This window comes from Aplidium turbinatum, chromosome 13 (genome assembly GCF_918807975.1).
Source record: "Aplidium turbinatum chromosome 13, kaAplTurb1.1, whole genome shotgun sequence".
In the NCBI taxonomy this organism is placed as follows: Eukaryota; Metazoa; Chordata; class Ascidiacea; order Aplousobranchia; family Polyclinidae; genus Aplidium; species Aplidium turbinatum.
Window position 1 is genome coordinate 6119712 of NC_137484.1, and position 20940 is coordinate 6140651.

A 20940-nucleotide genomic window follows, 5' to 3' on the forward strand; every position below is an offset into this window, starting at 1 on the left:
GTCAGATCGTCATTCGAATGACGTATTGCAAATATCATCAACAAAGTTGCCAGTTGCCAGTTGATTTAAACACCTTGGCCATGACACAGAAACAACATCATCCTTCACATTGATAAATCATAAGTAAATAAAAACAATGCATTGCTTTTAATACGTGCTTGATAAATGAAACGGCAACAAACACGTCTCATTGTGCATTGTGCAATAGACACAGGAATAGGAGTTGCAGGTGCGCCAGGATTTTAAGGATAATGTGGCTATTGTTTATAGGTTGAAATTTATGCGGCCCGCACGTGACCGGAAGTTTGTAGATTTGGCCCAGTAGTACAGAAAGTTTGCCGACCCCTGTCCTAGGCACTCATTTACCTGAAACTTATTCAAATAGAAAAAGTTTCGCTATTTCGCTATTCAAAAAGTTTCGAATTGTTAAGTCAAAATATACCTGTTTGGCTGACAATTTTGTATTTTCTTACTTTCGAAGTAAAATTTTTGGCGTATTAAAAAACATCTTATGCGTCGACATCGTTAAAGATAGACAGAAGGTTTTTGGTGTGTGTCATCTGTCGGTATTCTACAACACTAAGAAATAAAAAATTTTAAGTCCAATGCACCATGTTTGAATATTTTAGGAAAATAGTTTGTCATATGCTAATGGGGCTAGTTGGAAAATTGTTGGTGGGGTTAGTTGGAAAATGTTTTGATAACGGTATGACTATGTAGTATGATACGAGTATATCGTTGTGGTATGATAATAAGTAGTATAAGCTCCAATGTAGGCTACTTGTTTTAAGCAGACATACATTGTAAAATTTTAATTTGAATAACTTTGAAAGTGCTATATATGTGGCATCACAAGTTTTATCAATGCGTTTATTAAAAAATGTTTTTACGATGATCAGGTGTAGAATTCATTGCATTTTGATTTTAAAGCAAGTAAGCATATTTGCTTACAACCCCATGTAAATGTTTGTTGGTTGAAAAAAGAGTATCCAGTTCATTAGTGGGCATTAAACTGGCGTTTTTCAACTAACCCTAGGCATGGGGTTAGTTGAAAAATCAATTGTATGTTTGTTTATTTTAAATTTTCATTAAAAGTTTAATTGACTCAATACTTATTTTTGGTTGTATGATAGAGGACACCATAGATGATAATAAGCCACTTCAAGTTGTCAGGTTATGCACCAATTTTTTTAAATTTCACTTTAAAAAAAAAACTTTCCGACTAGCCCCACTCTCTCCTACAGCTGGATAGTCTCTGTCAACACTTCTGGATGTGTTACTGAACATCTTCGTCGTTATAGGAGCATTTAATTTTGGACAGTTCTTATGCTTTCAATCGTTTGAAGACATTTCCCAAGAAAGCGAGAGTGTAGTAGGCTATGATTTCTTCTGTAAACTCTAACAAAATAACATTGATTTACTTGTTTCAGTTCAGTTGTTTTTATTGCTGACCATCATATCAAAAACAATACACGTCAACATAACAAGGGTCGAGAAAAAGGTAGAAGCGACAAAACGCGAACGTTAAAACGTGCTTGTGACCGAAGTAAGTTATTGAGTTGAGAAATTTGGCACGGTCGCAACACCTTCAGAAAAATTTAAGATATAACTTAGGGAAAATAAAAAAAGAAACTGTTTCGCTGATTTAAAATAACTTAGTCATTCAATAGCGTTCAATATATGGAACATTTGGCTGAGTAAAAGCGGTGGCAGACGAGCAACACTAGGCTAATTCCAACAAAACTATGCCTGTCCTGAAGTTTTTCAACAATAGCTGCAAGAATCAATTGAAAAGTTTAAAGCTGACAACTGTTACCGGTAGGCTACTTAAGCAATTCCATCACATGCTTGTCACTTCTCAGTGTCTATGATGATTCGGAGACTCGTAGGCTGCGTTTTGGAGAACCGGTTTTGGAAATGACTGTAGGCTATCAACGCGCACGTTGTCGATCGAAAATCACATTTTGGTGCTGCCGTCTTGAGGAAACCTGTGTAATGTGAACCTCTAAACTAAGAAACTCTTTAACTTCAAAGCGACATGTCCAATAATATATTTTTTTGTAGCCTACCGGTAGCCTATTTATGAGAATAAATAACATTGCAAATGCACAGGCAAAATTAATAAAGTGTGTGTTAGCCTATAGGGTATTGTTAGGCTATAGCCTAGCTACATAGCTACTAAACAATTTCGGCAGGTAGGCCTATGATATCTGTAGCCTAATACTTTTGTTTGAATGACGAAACACAAGCAATAGCTCAATCAAGAATCGTAAACAAATCAAGCTGAGGTTTTTCGGCTCATAATAAATCATCAAAACAGTGCTAGGTAGCCCACATTGTCAATTGCACAGCGGTAAGCGTCGCTTGACTTGTTCAAGATTTGAACCAAAAGTTTCAATCAATATTGCATAATGTTTCAATCAATATTGCATAATAGCGTCGTCTAATAAAAAGTAAACAAACGGTCAAAAAAACAAGAAAGTTGAATTTGATTGAGTTTAAAAATATAATTTTTAGAAAAATTTATTTAAACATAGGCTAAGCTAAAACTTAGTTAAATCCGGAAATTTCTGCAAAATGTGACAAATCAGGCCGTATCTTTAGGTAGCCATGGGCTTCGTAATTTACACTTTCTGTAGCTTATAGGCTGAGTGGTGAGAGCATCTGAGCAGCGCTCGAGAGGGTGTGTGTTCAACACATCTTCGGAGCACGCAGCTGTAGCCTATTTCAGCAAGACACTTAATAGCATGCCATAAAACTGTGAGTAGGCTAGCTGCCTTGCTGAATACAAATCTATTCACTGTTTCCAACTTTCCGCTGTGTTGGATTCATGCGATTCGCAGTGTAGCCTACTCAGGCTACTGCATGTTGTCGCCATGGGTCAAAATAAAATGGTAGGCTAACTATAGGCTATTGGTTACTGCTTCTCAAATGTTTTCGGGTATTGCTCGCTACTGGCAATTGTTTTCAAAAGTTCACCATGAATTAACTAGGTGTGTTTCTCAGCAGTTCAGTGTAGCAAGAATTGACAGCGATATTGAGCGCATGCGATTAGCGATTGGCAAGAAACTTGCCACAAACCGCTACTACAATAAAGACGGTTTCACGGCAGGCCTACGTTTGAAAGCCTTTGCAGACTACCGTGAAAAGAATTGGGCTACTGAATCTCTACGTTTTGGTTTAGGTCAGAAACATAAAAATATAACATTTAAGCAACTTCATTTTAATTGTCCTTGTTTGTATGTGATGGGGTCATGCCAGATAAGATGTCATCATTTATTTCCAAAGACTTTTTTCTTGCCAAGTCCCATGGGTGGCGGCCTGCCAGTCTGTAGTGGAAAGGGACCAATGGACCAAAGTAGACTTTGAGCAACAACTTTGGATCGGTGAAAAGCAGTCGGAAAAAAGAAGGTAAGACGCCCAACTCCCGAGCCAACTTCTCCTGGTAACTGAATAGTCGACTCTGTAATGCGAAAAATATTTACTATTGATTGACTGAATTCCTGCCGTAATAAACTTAAAACAATGCTTCCGAACCTGGGGTGAATTAACTCCCGAGGTAATATGATTGTGTTTAAAAACTTACTAAAAAGTATGGAATAAAACAATCAAAATATGAGAACAGTTTTCTTTTACAAAGTGAAATATTGAGGGTAATATGCTATATGATCACTACGTTTATTCGGGAAATGGCTCGAAAAAGCTTGGGAACCACGGGCTTAAAATAATGCAGGCCACCTTAACTTGCATGTTCATAATCTGAGGTATAAAAACCACAATAATATAGCAGGAGTAGGGATAGGCATCCGCCGAGCCACGTGTGCAGCTGTGCATGATGAAGTTTCTTAATGGAGTGGGCTATGAACTCTGCAAAGTATTTAGCTAGTAATTTTTGCCTCGATAGCTCAATTGGTTAATGGTTATGTTGGCTATTCAACTTTGAAAGCGTGGAAACGGCAAGTTCAACCGGGCTGGTTCGACTGAAGCTTTCCATGCAACGGCACCAAGCAAAATTGAATTATTATTTACAAACAACAAAACTTCATTAACAATCAGAAACTTTACTCTCTCAATGTCGGTAAACGAGCCTCTTGTCAGTGGTTCAAAGCCACTACAAGTAGGTGGGAAACTGCCAGGATTATGCTTCTGAAGAGGCTTTTTCAATACAAGGATGAAAATTCCTTCTAACAATATTTTATATTATTTACAAGCAAAATCTTCAAAATTCAAATATATTATTGAATTATTTTTCAATTGTTTCGGATTCCAACACACCAGCTGCAGACCACTGAATATTTCCACTAGGCCTACATCATCCGCTAATTGTATTTAGAACTGAAGATCAGAGAAGATTAGAGAGATTAATTTTGATGACTTAATTTTCATGTAAAAATAATAATAATAAAACAACGCTGCGACTGGATTCGAAAAATTACACGTGGCAAAAACAGAATAAAATAGCTTTTACACATCAAGTAACAAAAGATTTGTTATTGTATCCATGAAGCTTTTGAGGGTTGAACCATTTTGAATATGTTGAGAAGAGGGTTGCTGGGAATAATTAGGGTGAGGTGGACGACTGGACGTAAGAAGTTATGATGAAATGTTATGAGTTAGAGCAATGTGGCATGGATTAGGATAGGGTAGACATTGGTTGGGATGGGTAATTGCCAAACCGGGCATGGGTGTGATAAGCATTTGCCACAAAAAGACGATAAGAGCTTAGATAAGAATGTTTTAAAGTAGGCCAAATAGGCCTACTGTTGCAGAGAGGGGACAAGGTTGGACGGCAGTAATGCTGTATAGATATGAGTGATGCTGAGTTGGTGAAGAGAGACACAGAAGATTAATTTCGCTGGAGAAGAATGACTTAGATCGAAACCTGTCAACCAGAGCATGGGTGGGGAAAAACTCCATGAAATAAAAAGTGCTTCTTGAGTGCTAGTTCACAATCTCGTACGAATATAAAGTCTTAGTTACACCAAGCTGATGCTGAAAGCATTTCGAAAAGCCTATGAAAGCTGACTTGCAAAATCGCAAACTGAAACTGAGCTTTAGAGCAAAACGAGAAAACTATAGTAGATAACAAAGTTACCACATACCCATATGGATTTTACCACATGGGTGGATTTTGCCGGACATTGCCGGAACAAGAAACAAATAAAAAAGATTTACTTTAAAGAGAAATACGCCATCTGTGCTTTTCAGAAGATGTTTCCTCTCAGCTTCCCATCTCTTTTTCATTTCTGCTTCACTTGGCAACCGACGCTTGCCTCCCAAGACACTTGCGGCAAATCGAGCCTGTCAATAATAACTTTTCAAAACAAAGGTCCACAAATACTTGACTAGGATCCGTGCAGAAGTAACTAGCGTACTCAAAATAGTACTGTATATTAATAAATAGTAGATGTAAGGTTATATTTTTTAATGCCAATCATATATACAGTATTAATAACACGGCTGCATAGCCGAGTGGTGAGGGCTCTGGAACGGCAATCGAAAGGGCGCCGGTTCGACACCGCTCAAGAGCATGCAAGGTGGACACTGAAGAAGGACACGAAGATTGCCTTCCTTGCCTTGCCTTCTCGTCCACTTAATCTAAATCTTCAACCACTAGGTGCAAGCCTGGATACGACAAATTAACACCACAAAGAGTGCAATGTCGTGTGAAATCATCAAGAAGAGCGAATTAAAGCAACTACAAGAACAATGCACTCTCTTAAAAATCTTAATAATCTGTTGCACTATTTTCTTTAGAATACTCTCATTCAAATATAACCTACTTATTATAATAGAATATTCTATTTGAATAAGAACCTTCTGATGATTCCAATAAGGGTAAAACAGCCTGTAAAGATTTTTAGACAAGTAACTACACTTGATGTATTTATCCATAACGGTGGGTATGAATTTCATGACCCACCTTTGATTGCGCCACTACAGACACTGCTATTAAAAGTATCAAGTTATATGAACAATTGAACATAGTAAAATTTGCGTGTATTGACAGGAAAAGGAAAGCAATTTAAATTTTAACCTGCAGTTCAACAGGGATGACAATTGGGCCACCTCCATTCGGGAGCAAACCAACGAAAGCAAGAGTTGAGGGATGTTTCAACGAAAACGGAAAGATCCAGTTATACAAACGTGCTTCCGACATACCTAAACATAATTTATACATAGTTAGTTATAATTATAAAATTTGTTTTGTTTGTCTATGAGTATGATTCAACAATTATAAAACAAGACCACGAAAACAGTCAATTGAGCGATAATGCTTGAACAGAAAAACGATGGATCTAAAAAGAATATCCCAGACAGCAAAATCTATCATTTTTACATTGATTTAACGGCTGCAGACGTTGACTCAATGTAAAAATGAATGATTTTGCTGTTGAGATGCAACAGGTGTTGGCTATCAGCTGTTCTAGTCTCATCTTAAGTCATTTTTGCTTGAAAGCGACGAGAGAAATTCCAATGATGGATTTGTGTCATTCTTAGAAGATTTTCAAAGTGTGTATCGCTAAAATCAATGTAGGCCTAGTGGCCTACCTGTCTGTAAATACATGATGAAATATTTATTTAAAAAGGGTTGAACAATGCGGTTGAATACCTCTCGTTGTAATAGCATCAAAACTGTGCCTGTTGTGACAATTTATGATAAGACCTCAACTTTCTCCAGCTCATGATGACTGCGGCCAGGGCCATTGAGAGGATAATTTGGGCCTGGTAACAATGATATCGGGGGGGGGGGGGGGGGGGCAAAAATCAAGTCACATCCAAGAAAAACACACAATATGCAAAGAATACGCGTTGGTTTCTTCAGTTCTGGGCCTCTTGGAAAGGTTTCGGGTCCTTAATATCACCCCGGGCCCGCATCCAAAAGTACCCCTGAGCCAGGGGCGTTGACAGGGGGTCTAGGTGGTACTTTTGGACCCGGGCCCGGAATATTTAAGGGGGCCCGGATTTAAAAGATTCCTCGTGACTTCAAACATTATCAAGATCTTAATATAATCAGATCTAAAGGAATTGCCATTAGAGATTAAAACAGCCACTTCAGCCGTCAGATGGTACAGTACCGGGCCCCTTCTGGATACCGGGCCCACTTCAGCTCTCTGGTTGTAAAATAGCTACTTCAGCCACCAAACAGCAAAATAAGAATTTAGTCAAGTGATTTCTCTAACCACGAATATTACCCGAAACACAAATTTCAAAATAAACAAGCTAATATTTGTTTAAACTCAAATGGCACAGGTAAGAAGATTACTATTCCTATTTCTGCACTACCAATTAGACCAAAACCTTTTTTCAGATTGCAGCAATCTGCAAATGTTTGACCAAGGCCCAAAAACTTTTCCCAAATCAAATTGAAAACTTTCTGACCGTCTGCACTAACTTTGCTGTAAATTCTCTTCTGCTGAGCCTAGAATGACCAGCGAAATATCAATGGAATCGGGAAGTATTACTCACTAGCGCCATGTGACAAATAGAAGTTCAAAAAAGCAACCGCTAGATAGAGATAGTAAGTTTAGCGGTTCGGAAAATTTTAAAATTGCGCAAGATTTGTTAAACGACCATGCTTAAACGACTTCAATAAAAAACGACATCAATAAATGTTTGTACACAACCTTTATATTCATAACATTGTCGATGAAGGGGGCCCGAAAATAAATTGGCACCGGGTCCGAGAAATCCTGTCAACGGCCCTGCTTTGAGCCCCCCTTATAACGCTACTGCCTGCAGCTGAAAGGCGATGCAAATGAATTGCAAAGCAAATAAAGCAGTTCACAATCTCACCTGGAAATACCTCTTTAGACAGGAAAGAAAAACGCGCGTCGTAACCTGTTGCCATGACGACGGCATCCACATAATCTTTCCGTCCATCTTCAAAGGTGACTTCATTCTTTCCACTAAAACATTTGATACCAGGTCTAGATTTGATTAGCCCAGCATACAACTTCAACGGAAGCTCATCCGTAACAGCTATTCCACTCCGAAGATCGTTTGGTCCGGTTCTTCAGGCAAAGAACAGTTTTATGTGAGAATGATTATGTCATGTAAAAATACAGTGAAAAGCACCCTTTCAAAATAAAAAAATTTCATGTGCATTTAAAAATGTTTAGTCTGAAACTTGAGCAATTTCAGCTTGTTTCTTAAAAATTTTGTGTTGACGTTACCTTATCAAAAATATGTTTTTGAGTACTGTATTTTGAAACGCAGGAACATTGCATCTCCCTGTAACATTTTTTTTGTATTGTAGATGACAAAATTGTGATTTCTGTTGGATGGCAATTGACTAGTAGACCGTATGGTCGTCTCTCGAGAATTAAGTTGTTAAAGAATCTTTTTCTGTCCGAGGATAAATATTCCCACAATTAACGTTCTAGTTAATCTTACTTCCTTGTGAGTCCACAAGCATCGTGATTCATCCTCTCATTGAACGTCTTCTTGTATAGATAATTAGGGAACCAGGATGGGAGCAAGGTCAACATTTTTAAAGTAAACCTTGTCGTCACGCTCAGTTCAGTTGGCAAGCCATTCTGTGACAGATGGATTTAGTAAATCTTTGAAACATTAATAAGACATCTCTGAAAGAACACTTTTCTTCGTGCCTGTGCCTCTTAGCTTCGATCCCCTAAAATCATCCCAAGCCAGAGTAAAAAAGTACCTACTGGACCCCCTAGTCAACGCTAGTGTTTTAAAGGAATATGTGGCAAGAGAGTGATGAAAAATTCAATGCAATGCAAGGAATGTGGAAAGTGGGTACATGCAAGATGTGCTAATGTCAAGAGAGCCGCAACAAGATTGGCGAAGTGTTTTGTTTGTGGGAAATGCAGTAAAGGAAGGAATGAAGTGGAAGGCCATGATGATGAGTTCTGCCATGGCATCGAAACAGTGACAGACTTCTGTTATCTGGGTGATCGGATAGATGGAAGTGGTGGATGTGAAGCAGCGGTGACAACAAGGGCAAGATTGGGCTGGGCAAAGTTCAGGGAATGTGGGGAAATGTTGTATGGCAGAAAATTTTCACTAAGGATGAAAGGAAAAGTATATCGGAGCTGTGTGCGGCCTGCAATGCTATATGGTAGCGAGACATGGGTATTGAGAGAGAGTGAACTGGAAATCCTGAGAAGAACAGAAAGGTCAATGGTGAGAGCAATGTGTGGGGTGAAAACGAGAAGGGAAAAAAGGACTGAAGAATTGTTGGATATGCTAGAGATGAGAGAGATCATAGACCAAATGGCAAGGGCAAATGGAGTAAGATGGTATGGACATGTGATAAGGAGGGAGGAAGGAAGTTTTCTTAGAAAGGCACTAGATCTAAAGGTGGATGGGAAGAGGAAATGCGGTCGTCCAAGAACAGAGGTTCTTAAACTTTTTGAGGCACGCCTCCTTTTTACAATTCTACCAAATTTCGCGCCCCACCTAGTTTCAAAATCACAAAACATTAGGCAGAACAGCAATTCGTTTTCAGGTGAGTTGCATCAATGAGAAGGATGTAACTGTTCTTTAGATACTAAATGTTTAATTTGAGGATTAGTAGCACAACTCAGATCGGTTTCACAGTCAAGTTTGTGTCTAGATTTTTGTCTTTATGTTCATGAAAGTAGAAAAAACATTTCCGCACAAGCAAGCGGATGAAAATAGAAGAAGTGTGCGTACCGTATAGCCACAGCACCCACACTCTTGTAAATGTCTGTAGCCTACATGTTTCACCCAGAAATCAGCGGCATTGCTTCAAAGTCGTCCCTTTCAGTAGAATTTCATGCTTGCTCCAAAAACTCCTCTTCTAAATTGTCTGTGGGGTTTCTTCTCCCGAGCTATCATGTGATCAATTCCGAAAGACGCTTCTACAACTTCCGCCGACGACGATTGGCGAAAGCACTCGCTACTTGCAATCTTCATTTTTAAAAGAGTCTCTCTTGCATTGGAAAAAAGCTAAAGATTTATTTTGATGGTCAAGATGTTTTTTTTTCAAGATGACGCTGCGAACGAGTTGGTCTCATACCGTCGTTGCTCAGATTTTGAAAACATACGACGCATTGTGGTACAACTTGGTCATTTACTTATTAACTATGGCATCTATAAAGTCAAAATTCAGATAATCTTTGTCATGCTTTCTCTTTTTTCCACTCATTTCATGTTAATAGAATTGATTAATTAAAAATAAGCCTAATTAAATCAATGTTACAATAAAAGTTTACGCATGGTACTGTTGTAGAGTTAGAGATACTGCTGCACTTCTAGCCGCTGTCACTTGTCATTCAGACGTTGCCATTAGTATTACAATTAGAGTTCGAGGCTGCTGTGCCAGAAAACAGTTGTATTACGAGAGGGCGTCGCAGAAACATTTAGCAACGTCTAAAGCATCACAAAGAATGCGTGATGTAACAACAACACGCTCTACAAACACTGGTAGCCTACTGCTGCAACACAAAGTTTCATCTTCAACAATCGACTGTCCAGCGTAGTTGCGAAGAGATGTTTATTCATAACTCATGCAGAGTTTTTCAATTTCTTGCGCCCCCCTTGTGAGCCTCACACGCCCCCCAAGGGGGGCGCGCCCCTCAGTTTAAGAACCACTGTCCAAGAAGAACGTGGAAACAACAAGTGAAGAACGAATTTAAAAAAGTCGGACTGAAGGAGGAAGATGCAAGGGACAGGGTGAAATGGAGAAAAGGGATAAAAACAATTGCTGCGCGGAAACAATCGGCCACCCCCACTAGGGTGCACCATTTGCCCCTCGACCTTTAGCAAAAAGCCTGAACTTTTTTTGCTTGTGAGGTTATCTTAAAAAACAACTTTTGCAAAGTTTCATTTTGATTGGACAAAGTTTAACCCTCCCTCCCGGCCATTTTCTAAGGGGACTAACGGCATTTTCTTCACATTATCGCCACTAGATGAAGCTGCTTACAAGATGCAACTGCATATTACTTTGGAAACATACCCTTTTCATTCTGCATAATTAAAAAAAAAATTATCTGAATTGGCCAATGGGAAGCAGAAATATGGGCAGTTTTGTACTCTCCCCTAGCGCAATACTGCCTCTAGTGGCCAAAACATAACAACAATTATCTCCTTAAATGTTCATCCAATTGAAGCAAAACTGGTGTCTAAACCCCATTTTCAAGGGTGGTGAGTTCATTTTTGCTGCTAGTTTTAAAATTTCTAGCCACTAGGTGGCAGAAAACCTGCTTTTCATAAGTTGAACCAGTTAAGCGTGTCGTTTATTTGTTGGGTCTGTTCCCCCAGTGTGTAATTATTTTTTTGCGAAACCCCGCAAGCTGTAGGCGTGCAGTATCGCGCAGTAAGACGCATTTAAATGTTTATGTACAATGATGACAAAAGTGTCTGTCATACGCAGTACCAGTGTAAAGCGTCTGTGTCATAAGCACTGATGCAATGAATTTCCATGACATTGATCAATGTCATACGCAATGGCGGGTGAAAACACCATGACACAAATGAGTGTCATACACGCTTAACTGGTAGCTAACGTAACCGCTTGGACTTGACTTCAAATATGCAAAGGTTCAACAAATGCAACTCATTGAGATGTATATCATTGAAAACAAACAAAGAAAGAACAGTGCAACATCTATTGTAATTGTGATAGATATTGTACAGCAATAACCTTACACGAATTTCACATCATAAAGGTCACACAGGTAATGAAACAGTAAACTCACAATTAGATTGTCAGATACCATGACGCTGAATCTATTTTCCTATTTCTTTGGTTTGGTATTTTTTTTCGGGAATTCTCTACTATTTGTAAAATGTTTTGGTATCGTTCTTCCTTGAGAGCAGTCCCATGAAAATTCTGGACCAGTTTGACTCCTCGCTCTGCTGCCACACCACACTGATGTTATTCACAATTGTTTTTGCAAATTTGTAAGTCTCATTGTCATCCCAGCTTTCGATAGGTTCACTTAAAAATGCTGAGTCAATTTTCAAGATTTTAAAAAATGACCAAGAGTTTTCTCCAATATAGTCCTGGAGATCCCTGGATAGTGGATATGTCTGCTGGGAGTTCAGGGAAACAAGGTATTCCAAATCCAGAGCCAAACCTTTTTGTGCACACACCATCATTTTTACTAAGATCATTTTTTGTGCCATTAGTTCTTTGGTTGAAGTTTTCACACTCTGACTAAAAAAAGCCAACCGTACAAGCTCTTCTGCTAGATACCACATATGTTTTCCAAAACTTTTCAGAGCTACACCCGCAATGGCACCATCAATTGCTTGATAATTAAGGAAGGAGTGAATGAACAGTTGGTCATTTTTTGGAGCAGTTGATGGTTCAGGAGCAGTTAGCCACCACGGGATATAACAAACATGACAATGAGAATTACAAATTTGCAAAAACAATTGTGAATGACATCAGTGTGGTTAATGACACAGCAGAGCGAGGAGTCAAACTGGTCCAGGATTTTCATGGGACTGCTCTCAAGGAAGAACGATACCAAAACATTTCACAAATAGTAGAAAATTCCCGAAAAAAAAAAACCAAACCAAGGAAATAAGAAAATAGATTCAACGTCATGGTATCTGACAATCTAATTGCGGGTTTACTGTTTCATTACCTGTGTGACCTTTATGATGTGAAATTCGTGTAAGGTTATTGCTGTACAATATCTATCACAATTACAATAGATGTTGCACTGTTCTTTCTTTGTTTGTTTTCAATGATATACATCTCAATGAGTTGCATTTGTTGAAACTTTGCATATTTGAAGTCAAGTCCAAGCGGTTACGTTAGCTTAAACTTATGAAAAGCAGGTTTTCTGCCACCTACTGGCTAGAAATTTTAAAACTAGCAGCAAAAATAAACTCACCACCCTTGAAAATGGGGTTTAGACACCAGTTTTGCTTCAATTGGATGAACATTTAAGGAGATAATTGTTGTTATGCTTTGGCCACTAGAGGCAGTATTGCGCTAGGGGAGAGTACAAAACTGCCCATATTTCTGCTACCCATTGGCCAACTCAGATAATTTTTTTTTAAATTATGCAGAATGAAAAGGGGTATGTTTCCAAAGTACATATGCAGTTGCATCTTGTAAGCAGCTTCATCTAGTGGCAATAATGTGAAGAAAATGCCGTTAGTCCCTTTAGAAAATGGCAGGGTGGGGGGGTTAAACTTTGTCCAATCAAAATGAAACTTTGCAAAAGTAGTTTTTTAAGATAACCTCATAAGCAAAAAAAAGTTCAGGCTTTTTGCTAAAGGTCGGGGGGCAAATGGTGCACCCTAACCCCCACTAGTGGGGAACAAACCGACGATGGATTATGATGATGATGAACGGCGTCCGCCTCGATAGCTCAGTGGTTCAAGGCTCAAGATCACCCGGCTTAAGATCACCCAAAACCCGGCTCAAGATCACGCGGCGCTGGTTCAGCTGTTGGGGTGTGCACTTGAGCAACGTATTTCAGGACTGCTGCGGCACGAAGTGGATGAAATAATTCCCCGGCAACAACACTACAACAATTATCGGAAAACTTCACTCTGTTAATCTCGGTAACGGCGGCCCTTCGTCAAAAGCCTTTACACGTACGCGAAACTATCAGGAATAACCTATCAAGGGTCCGAGGATAAAGATTCAAAACCAACTAATGGTGCAAGAACACACAAGCTCTATATTGGCAGTAGGCTATAGATGTGTACGAGAATTCTTGTTGGTATGCTTGATTTCAAACTCTAAACAAACTTGATAACGATGATACACACGTCGTTTTCTTTGTGTTTGAATTGCTGTGTTGAAATAATTAAAACACGTTATCTCCTGCACAACTCAAACAGGCTTATTGCCTACCAGTATCGCATTTATTGCAAAAACAGCAACGCAACTTAAAAAGAACATTATAGCATCAGCCAATTTAAAAATACTCATCTGACCTTGAACACTCGAGGCACAATCCACGAGCTATTCCTCGTGCTGAGCAAGACAGTCTTAGCCACTCTGGAGCATTCTGTCGCTACGTCCACACCAGAGCTTCCACCTCCTATCACCAAGACCGATTTGTCTGGAAACGGATAAAATGCAAGGTACACAAAATCATTTTTTTATAAACGTGAAACAGTTTTTTAACGAAATACACGGTGACGTATTCACCGCAAAATTCCATGTTTTTAAAGTGAAAGGTGTATCTTTGTATTATAAGTCTTTTTTAGCGAATGTATAAACCCACATTCAGTAGTGTTGGCAGGGGAGTCTAAGGGGTAGTTTTGGACCTGGACCAGGGATGATTTTATGGGCCCAAAACCTTGCCAAGGGACCCGGAGCCTTTCCAAAGGTCCGAAAAACTTGAAAAAATGACTTGTATTTTTGGATACTATACGCTTTTTTAAAAGTATCTTAATTTGGGGCCCGAAGATCTGATTGGTACCGGGCCCAAAATATCCTCTTAACGCCCTGCCCGCATTCAATGTGACGTATTCCAGGTACTGGGTAAACCATGCGGACAACCCGAGATACTTCTTTCTTTCACAGCTTCAAAACTATCAACGACCTCACGGTGAAGATTTACTTCAGCTTTACCTTCAAAGCCAGAGCATCCGACGAAATCTCCACTGTGCATGACACTGCCAGAAAACGTGACTGACAATCCTTGAAAATTAGGTCGAACTTGTTCCGTCCACTTTCCACTTGCGACAATGACTGAATCGTATTCCTTGACTGTGGTTTCACCGTTAAGAAGATTCTTAGTTTCGACAAGCCAAAATCCTATTAGCGCAAGAACACTTTCAACAAGATTCAACTTGTTAAGTTAATCCAAGGCTTGTTAGCTGGCCTTATAAAAAGATTTGCTCATGCGGTGGTTTAGCCATTCTAGATATTACAAAAAAACAACACAATATACATATAATATTTCAACGTTAGATTTGCGTCTGTCGGCCTACAAAGTTGAATGAGGAAGTTTCAAGCAGTGGCGGATCCAGAGTGGGGCGATCGCACTTCTAAAACAAAGAAAATTAACTTATTCACGGTGTATTTGCAAAGTCAGATTGATGTAGACACACTCACGTATTTTACGTATCATACACGTCATCGTATTTTGTTGAAATCGCCCCCTTCCCTACGGCTACTCGCTGGATCTGCCCCTGGTTTCAAGCAAAACTAACGTTACCGGTTGGGCATGATATTGAATGCGATACATTTTTTTTAAATTTGACCTTATACTTGGTAGGCTCATGGCCACCTGGAGATCCGGCCTGATTTGTCACATTTTGCAGATTTTGATTACAGCTATACTGCTAGTGCTTGACTGATATTTTTTGAGATGTTCTTACTTTTTGCGGTTTCCTAATGACATAAAACTTTTTTGTTGCCTTGGGGAAGCAGCAGCAAATGAAAAAAAGTAAGTTGAAAAACGCAAAATCAGACTGTTATTGAAAATTAACAGTCTGACTAAAATCTTGGAAATCAAATTCTCTTTGTTTTTCAACATGTGAGGATGTTAAAACCTATTGTGTCATCTGGAAAAAAGAGAAAAGAAAGCGTCAAAATCTAATTTTTAGAAAAATTTATTTAAACGTTCGCCCAAAGTTAGAAAAACCTGGAAATTTCTGCAAAATGTGACAAATCAGGCCGTATCTTTAGGTGGCCATGGTAGGCTATAACTTGGTATTATGGGAAAGCTTATAAACTAAAGATAATCCTGATGCATTTCTTGCAATGGTTTTCGAACCTGTTTCATCATGTGTGGGGGATTGATAAACGGTGATCACTTCTGTGTGGAATGTTATAAATCGAAGTAAATCGAAATGCTCAGCGTACATGTGCAGGTATTCTAAAGTCTTTTTGGCTCCTATATACGGCGGCCATTCCTAATCAAAACATTTTTTTTTTTCAAAAAAACGTCTATTTGATGGCCAATCAATGCCAATTTAGCTTAGCCTATTTGGAAAATGTTTTCATGTTGAAACTGGAGATAGTTAAAGCATACACCATTGGTAAATCCAATAAATTGCTTGTCGAAACATAAATGATAGAGTAGGCCTAGTCTAATACGTTAGTTGGTAGATAGCATTAGCAATATAATTGTGTTGCCATAAAAATTTTCCATATGTTTAAAAATGTTCATGTAATTTACTCCTTCAGTATTATTTCAATTCGTAAAGTTATGGCCTGATCAGAGGTGTCTGGCGGCTGTGTTAAAATTTCTATGCAGAGAACCGCGTTGTTGTTCGTTATTTGTGCATTTGCAGTTTGTGTATTATTTTGCTGTTTTGTTTTGGATATGGACAGCTTTGTCTGATGCAAATAAATTATTATAATACCAATGTACTGCATATTACTGTATAATTGCAAATACAAATATGACCTTTTTTGTGTAAACTTTCCAAAGTAGGCTATGCATAAATTGGTAACCCGGGTAATCTTTGAACTGCTGGTGCACCACACGCACAAACATACATCCTATGTTTGTTTAGATAAATACTGATAAAAGTACTTTAGGCATAGGCAGATCGGAAAACGCGCTGTTGATTTTGCTGACGTTTGTGATGAGAGAAGGGTAAATTTTTGGACTTCGGTCAGCATGGATTCTTTCCTCAGCGTTCCAAATGCCTCCTGGATAATAAAACAGTTTCATGTTTTATTTCGGACCATACTAGCCTACAAGTATAAAACATTTTGGGGGTGGGAACAAAATTTTCCCAAATCTTGTCTTTGCAAACATATTTTTAAAAGCGCAATCATTTACAATTTACCCAAATAACTGAACATTTTTGCCCAAATTAGCGACGTTTTTTTCGTAGTGGAGGTGGCACTCCCCACTGCACCACCATCTCGAACAGGGGCGCCGGAAGCAGGGGGGAAGGGGGGCGGATGCCCCCTGCCCTCAATTTTTCTGTGGATGGGGGGGCAGGGGGGTAATGGTGCCCTTTTAAGGTCATGTAAGCTACTGCACATTTTGCAATACGATATAACAATTTCAGATATCAGCTTTTAGCCTAATTATAATTTTTAATTTCCGCCTCAAAATAATATTCACGACACAAAATTCTGTATCACAGTAGGTAATTAGCCTACATCATCATAACATAACATGATGCCCTCCAGTGTCATTGTTCTTTGTATACCGGACACTTGTATCATTACTTGATGATGAGCTGATGGATGAGCATTATTGCTATATCTTACCTTAAAACTTAAAAAAAAATTGGCCTTTCAGCAACAAAAGGGCCCTTTTTTCATAATTCTGCCTCCCTAGTCAAAAAACCGTTCCGGCGCCCCTGACTCCAACGGCTATGTTTCGGACCATCTAAGCAAAAAAATCAGTTGCCATTATATAGCAGGGTCAGAAAAAGGTAGAAGCGACAAAATGCAAACGGTAAAAGTTAAAACGAGCTCAAGACAGAAATGATTTACTGAATGCAAGAAATTGGCACGGACAAGACTCCTTGAGAAATTTAAAAAGTGAAGCAAACGTGTGAAAACCTAAAAAAATGGTATGAGACCTGCAATTCAAATCAGGCTTTACGTTTATATTTTTGGACTGACTTACTGTACAAGACATCAATACATTGACAATGGATTTCATGGGTGCAAGCAAAATCAAATGATATTTTCATCGCGGATTTCAAACGAACGTTGATGCTACCATAGAAAAACTTGAAAAAATAAAATAACACGGTTTTGCTATGTGAATTATAGGCTACGGTACATCAGAAAAGTCAACAACGAGTTGGGGGGTCTGGGGGTAAAGACCCCCAGCATCTACGACAATCACTGATAATATTACCCCTAAAGTGGAAATCTGTTAAGAGGCCCTGGAGCACTTGTTTCCGAGTTGGCTGTAGGTTCGTTTAGAAGCAGTCAAGCAGCCTAGGCTAAACTATATTATAGAACAACAGTTGAGTTGCAAAGTCAGCAACTGTGAAAACATAAGTTTAAAATTTTTCTCGGACTCAATTGTAGTCAAAAGTTCAACCACAGACCAATAGAGTACTCTATTGGTCTGTGAGTTCAACCAACGGAACGAAAACATTTCTAATCTCAGTGACCAGCGAGCAAAAGCCCTTTGCGACTGCGTGCCTGCAACAAGCTGGATTTTCAGCTCTAATTTTGATTAAAATCAGGTAGGCTATGTTAGACTGTTATTGCTACCAACTTCAACCGCAAGACGATGTCAGATGCGCATTGCAGCCTAAACCACAATTCTTGATTTCAAAAAACTTGTGAAACAACTTCAAGAGCAAGATTTTCATTGAGATTCGCAGTGCGTGTGAAAAATAAATACCACTTTGTTTAAATTGAAGTGTTGACGAGACTACCATATTTTTTGTAACTCATACTTTATCTGAGATACGGACTCAAGGTGAGGAAAAAGACCGCGGCCTGAAAAGGCTGAGAACCGCAGTAGCTGCTGAAAAAATGTATTGCTTTTGTGGGACTACAAAACGTAAACTTAATCGTTCAGTTAGGCTATGATAATTGGAAATGTTTCGTACAATAACCTACTTACTCGAGGAAATGATAAAGTTTTCTGCCACGAAAATGACAGGTTACGATCGGGCAGCTTTGGAATAAGGTGTTATAAAATTATCCTTTTTGTTCAAGCCGCTTTTAATTAGAAATATATTTTAATGTATTTTCAATGCAATGCGATATTGAAGTAAACTATAGGCTATTAAAACTTTGGTAGCATGCTTCATTTTATGCTAAACATAGAGACAAAAAGTAGCCTAAGAAATGATCTATCTCCAACAACTTACCTAGATCAGCAGCTAATTCAAAACAGTTTGGACTTAAGCCTTCTTCTAAACACCACTTTATAGAAGATAAGCCGCTAATTCCAGCCCCTATTATACACACTGTCTTGGTAGGCATCTGTGCTCTGTCCGCAGGCAAACTTTAGGAAGAAACTTGAATTGCTGATATGCTTTGGCTATTGTAATTCGATCTTGCGGTTTAATCTATTACCAACTCAAACACTACAACTTTCTCGTTGTCATAACGTCCAAATTGAGCATCTTTTAGCATAGACTACAAGTTCTTGCAGGTGTTTATTAGACTAACAACAAAACCTGTAAAACAAAAAAACTATCAACAAAAACTACACTTTGCGCAGACTTGTTCAATTGTTTTCGTCAAGCAACTCGCGTTGTGTACTTTCAACCAATCACTGATTCTTAGTGAGAAATCAGCTTATAAAGTCATGTGAAAATGACGTAGTTCTGTCATCAGCATTTCGCTTCAATGCAGCACCACAATGTTTGCTGTGTCAACTGGATTATCTTGCACCGCAAAACATATGACACGGCTAGTGAAACAGCAGTTTATTGGGCAAATACACATATAATTTCAAGACTTTTGAAGTGTAGGCAATTAGGCTACTGTACACTTTTTGGAAACATACTTTTTTCTATGACAAGCGGTTCAAGAATCTCCAGTTTAAGTTACATAAAAGCGTCCAAGAAATCACGGCCCTTGCTGTTGTCCTGTAGAACAGGGCTTTCCAAACTTTTTTGCTCGCGACCCCTTTTAATCTCCTAAAAATACGATTAAAACGACGAACAGTGCGAAATATACATTTGTGATATTTATTGAAAAGCTGAAATCTAGCCAAAACCAAATAAACTTACAATTTACTGGCACTCAGTTCAGTTTATTTTTATTTATCTCTGACTGTAACAACGAAGCCTATGGGCAGCCTACTGGAAACAAAACGAAAAAGCAAACACATTTATTCAGTGTGATGGGTGTGACTGCCTTCTGCGAAAAAAGCAAGTCCAGCTGTGGCTCAGTGTTTGCTGATGCAGGTCTCAAGGCGGTTTCAATGTTGTTTAGGTTGGAACGGTAGCCTATAGGCGAAGTGAGAACATTTCAGATAAATCCTTTTGAATTTTGGTTTCCAGATGTTCAATCTTTTGATGAAGGCACCAATTTTAGATTCCAGTGCAAAATATTGATGTTTTCTCCTAGGAGGGACAAATTAAATTCGTTTAGTTTTTCAAGCAAATCTGACATTTGACATAATTCGTAAAGCTAGATGCCATTGCAAAATGGTGGACTAAGACTGAATTTTATTCTGTTGGAAAAATCACGATTTCGGTTTTCAACATTAATTGTCTAGCCATTTTAAAGCTTTAACTTTTGAAAGCCACCTCACTTCACAAACGATGCAGTAAAAGAGTTTTTAACTCCGATTCCATTTCACCTCATAAATTTTCAAAAATACGGCAGCCTATTGAGTGCGCGACTCTTAATAAAGTTAATAACTGTCACAGCATCTCGCACAGAAGTGTTAATATGCAGTAGGCTACCTTGTGCAAATTGGTATAATTTCTGCGACCCCTGAAGTTTGTTACGCGACCCCCAGTTTGGGAAGCCCTGCTGTAGAATGTGGATTATTCTCTCTGCTAACATCTACCTTATCCCGGTAATCCATATTTTGTCAGTTGCTCTACCATTAAAATTTAAAATATTAGATAAAAAAATTCAAAACGCGGTAGAAACAGCAACAACATATAAGAGAGAAAAAGTAGCCTACGCATGGAAAAGTTTTAGGATTTTGTTGAACTTGTGCAAAAAAAGAATCCAGATGAAGAAGACGCTTGCTACAATTAACATGAGTTTTTTCTGCTTTTTAAGCTGTATATTTTTTACTAAGATGTTTTTATTTTTTAAAATAGTGATAATAAAATATTAATACAGTAGGCCTAGCCCTATTGATTTTTTCCCAATAGGCTACGAAAGTTTTAATCCAACATCCAAGTTAGTGAGTTTCTTCTTTTGTATCATATGGTGTGGTGACCAGGGTCGGATTTAGCTGATGGGCGGCCCGGAGCACTTTTATATCGGGGGACCCCCGGTGCAAAAAAAATTTTTGCGCCGAAGGCGCGAAAAACTACTTCTACGTCTACAGTAGCATTAATCCTGCACCGCACAGCATTTTGTAGAAACTTCAAATGCTAAAAGAAAAAAAAAACACA

The 20940-nt window shown here is 38.6% G+C and overlaps 1 protein-coding gene across 1 annotated transcript; it reads right to left on the bottom strand.

Moving 5' to 3' along the window:
- Positions 1-2034: 2034 nt before the first annotated feature.
- LOC145781869 (flavin-containing monooxygenase 5-like) lies at positions 2035-19024 on the bottom strand. Its single transcript, XM_082593550.1, has 10 exons — positions 18721-19024; positions 16455-16573; positions 15690-15828; positions 14540-14725; positions 13897-14024; positions 8398-8540; positions 7798-8015; positions 6038-6162; positions 5176-5301; positions 2035-3463 (listed from the first exon to the last, which is right to left on the bottom strand). The coding sequence occupies exons 1-10, from the start codon at positions 18833-18835 to the stop codon at positions 3224-3226; spliced, it is 1539 nt and encodes a 512-aa protein (XP_082449676.1). The 5' UTR covers positions 18836-19024; the 3' UTR covers positions 2035-3223.
- Positions 19025-20940: the final 1916 nt, after the last annotated feature.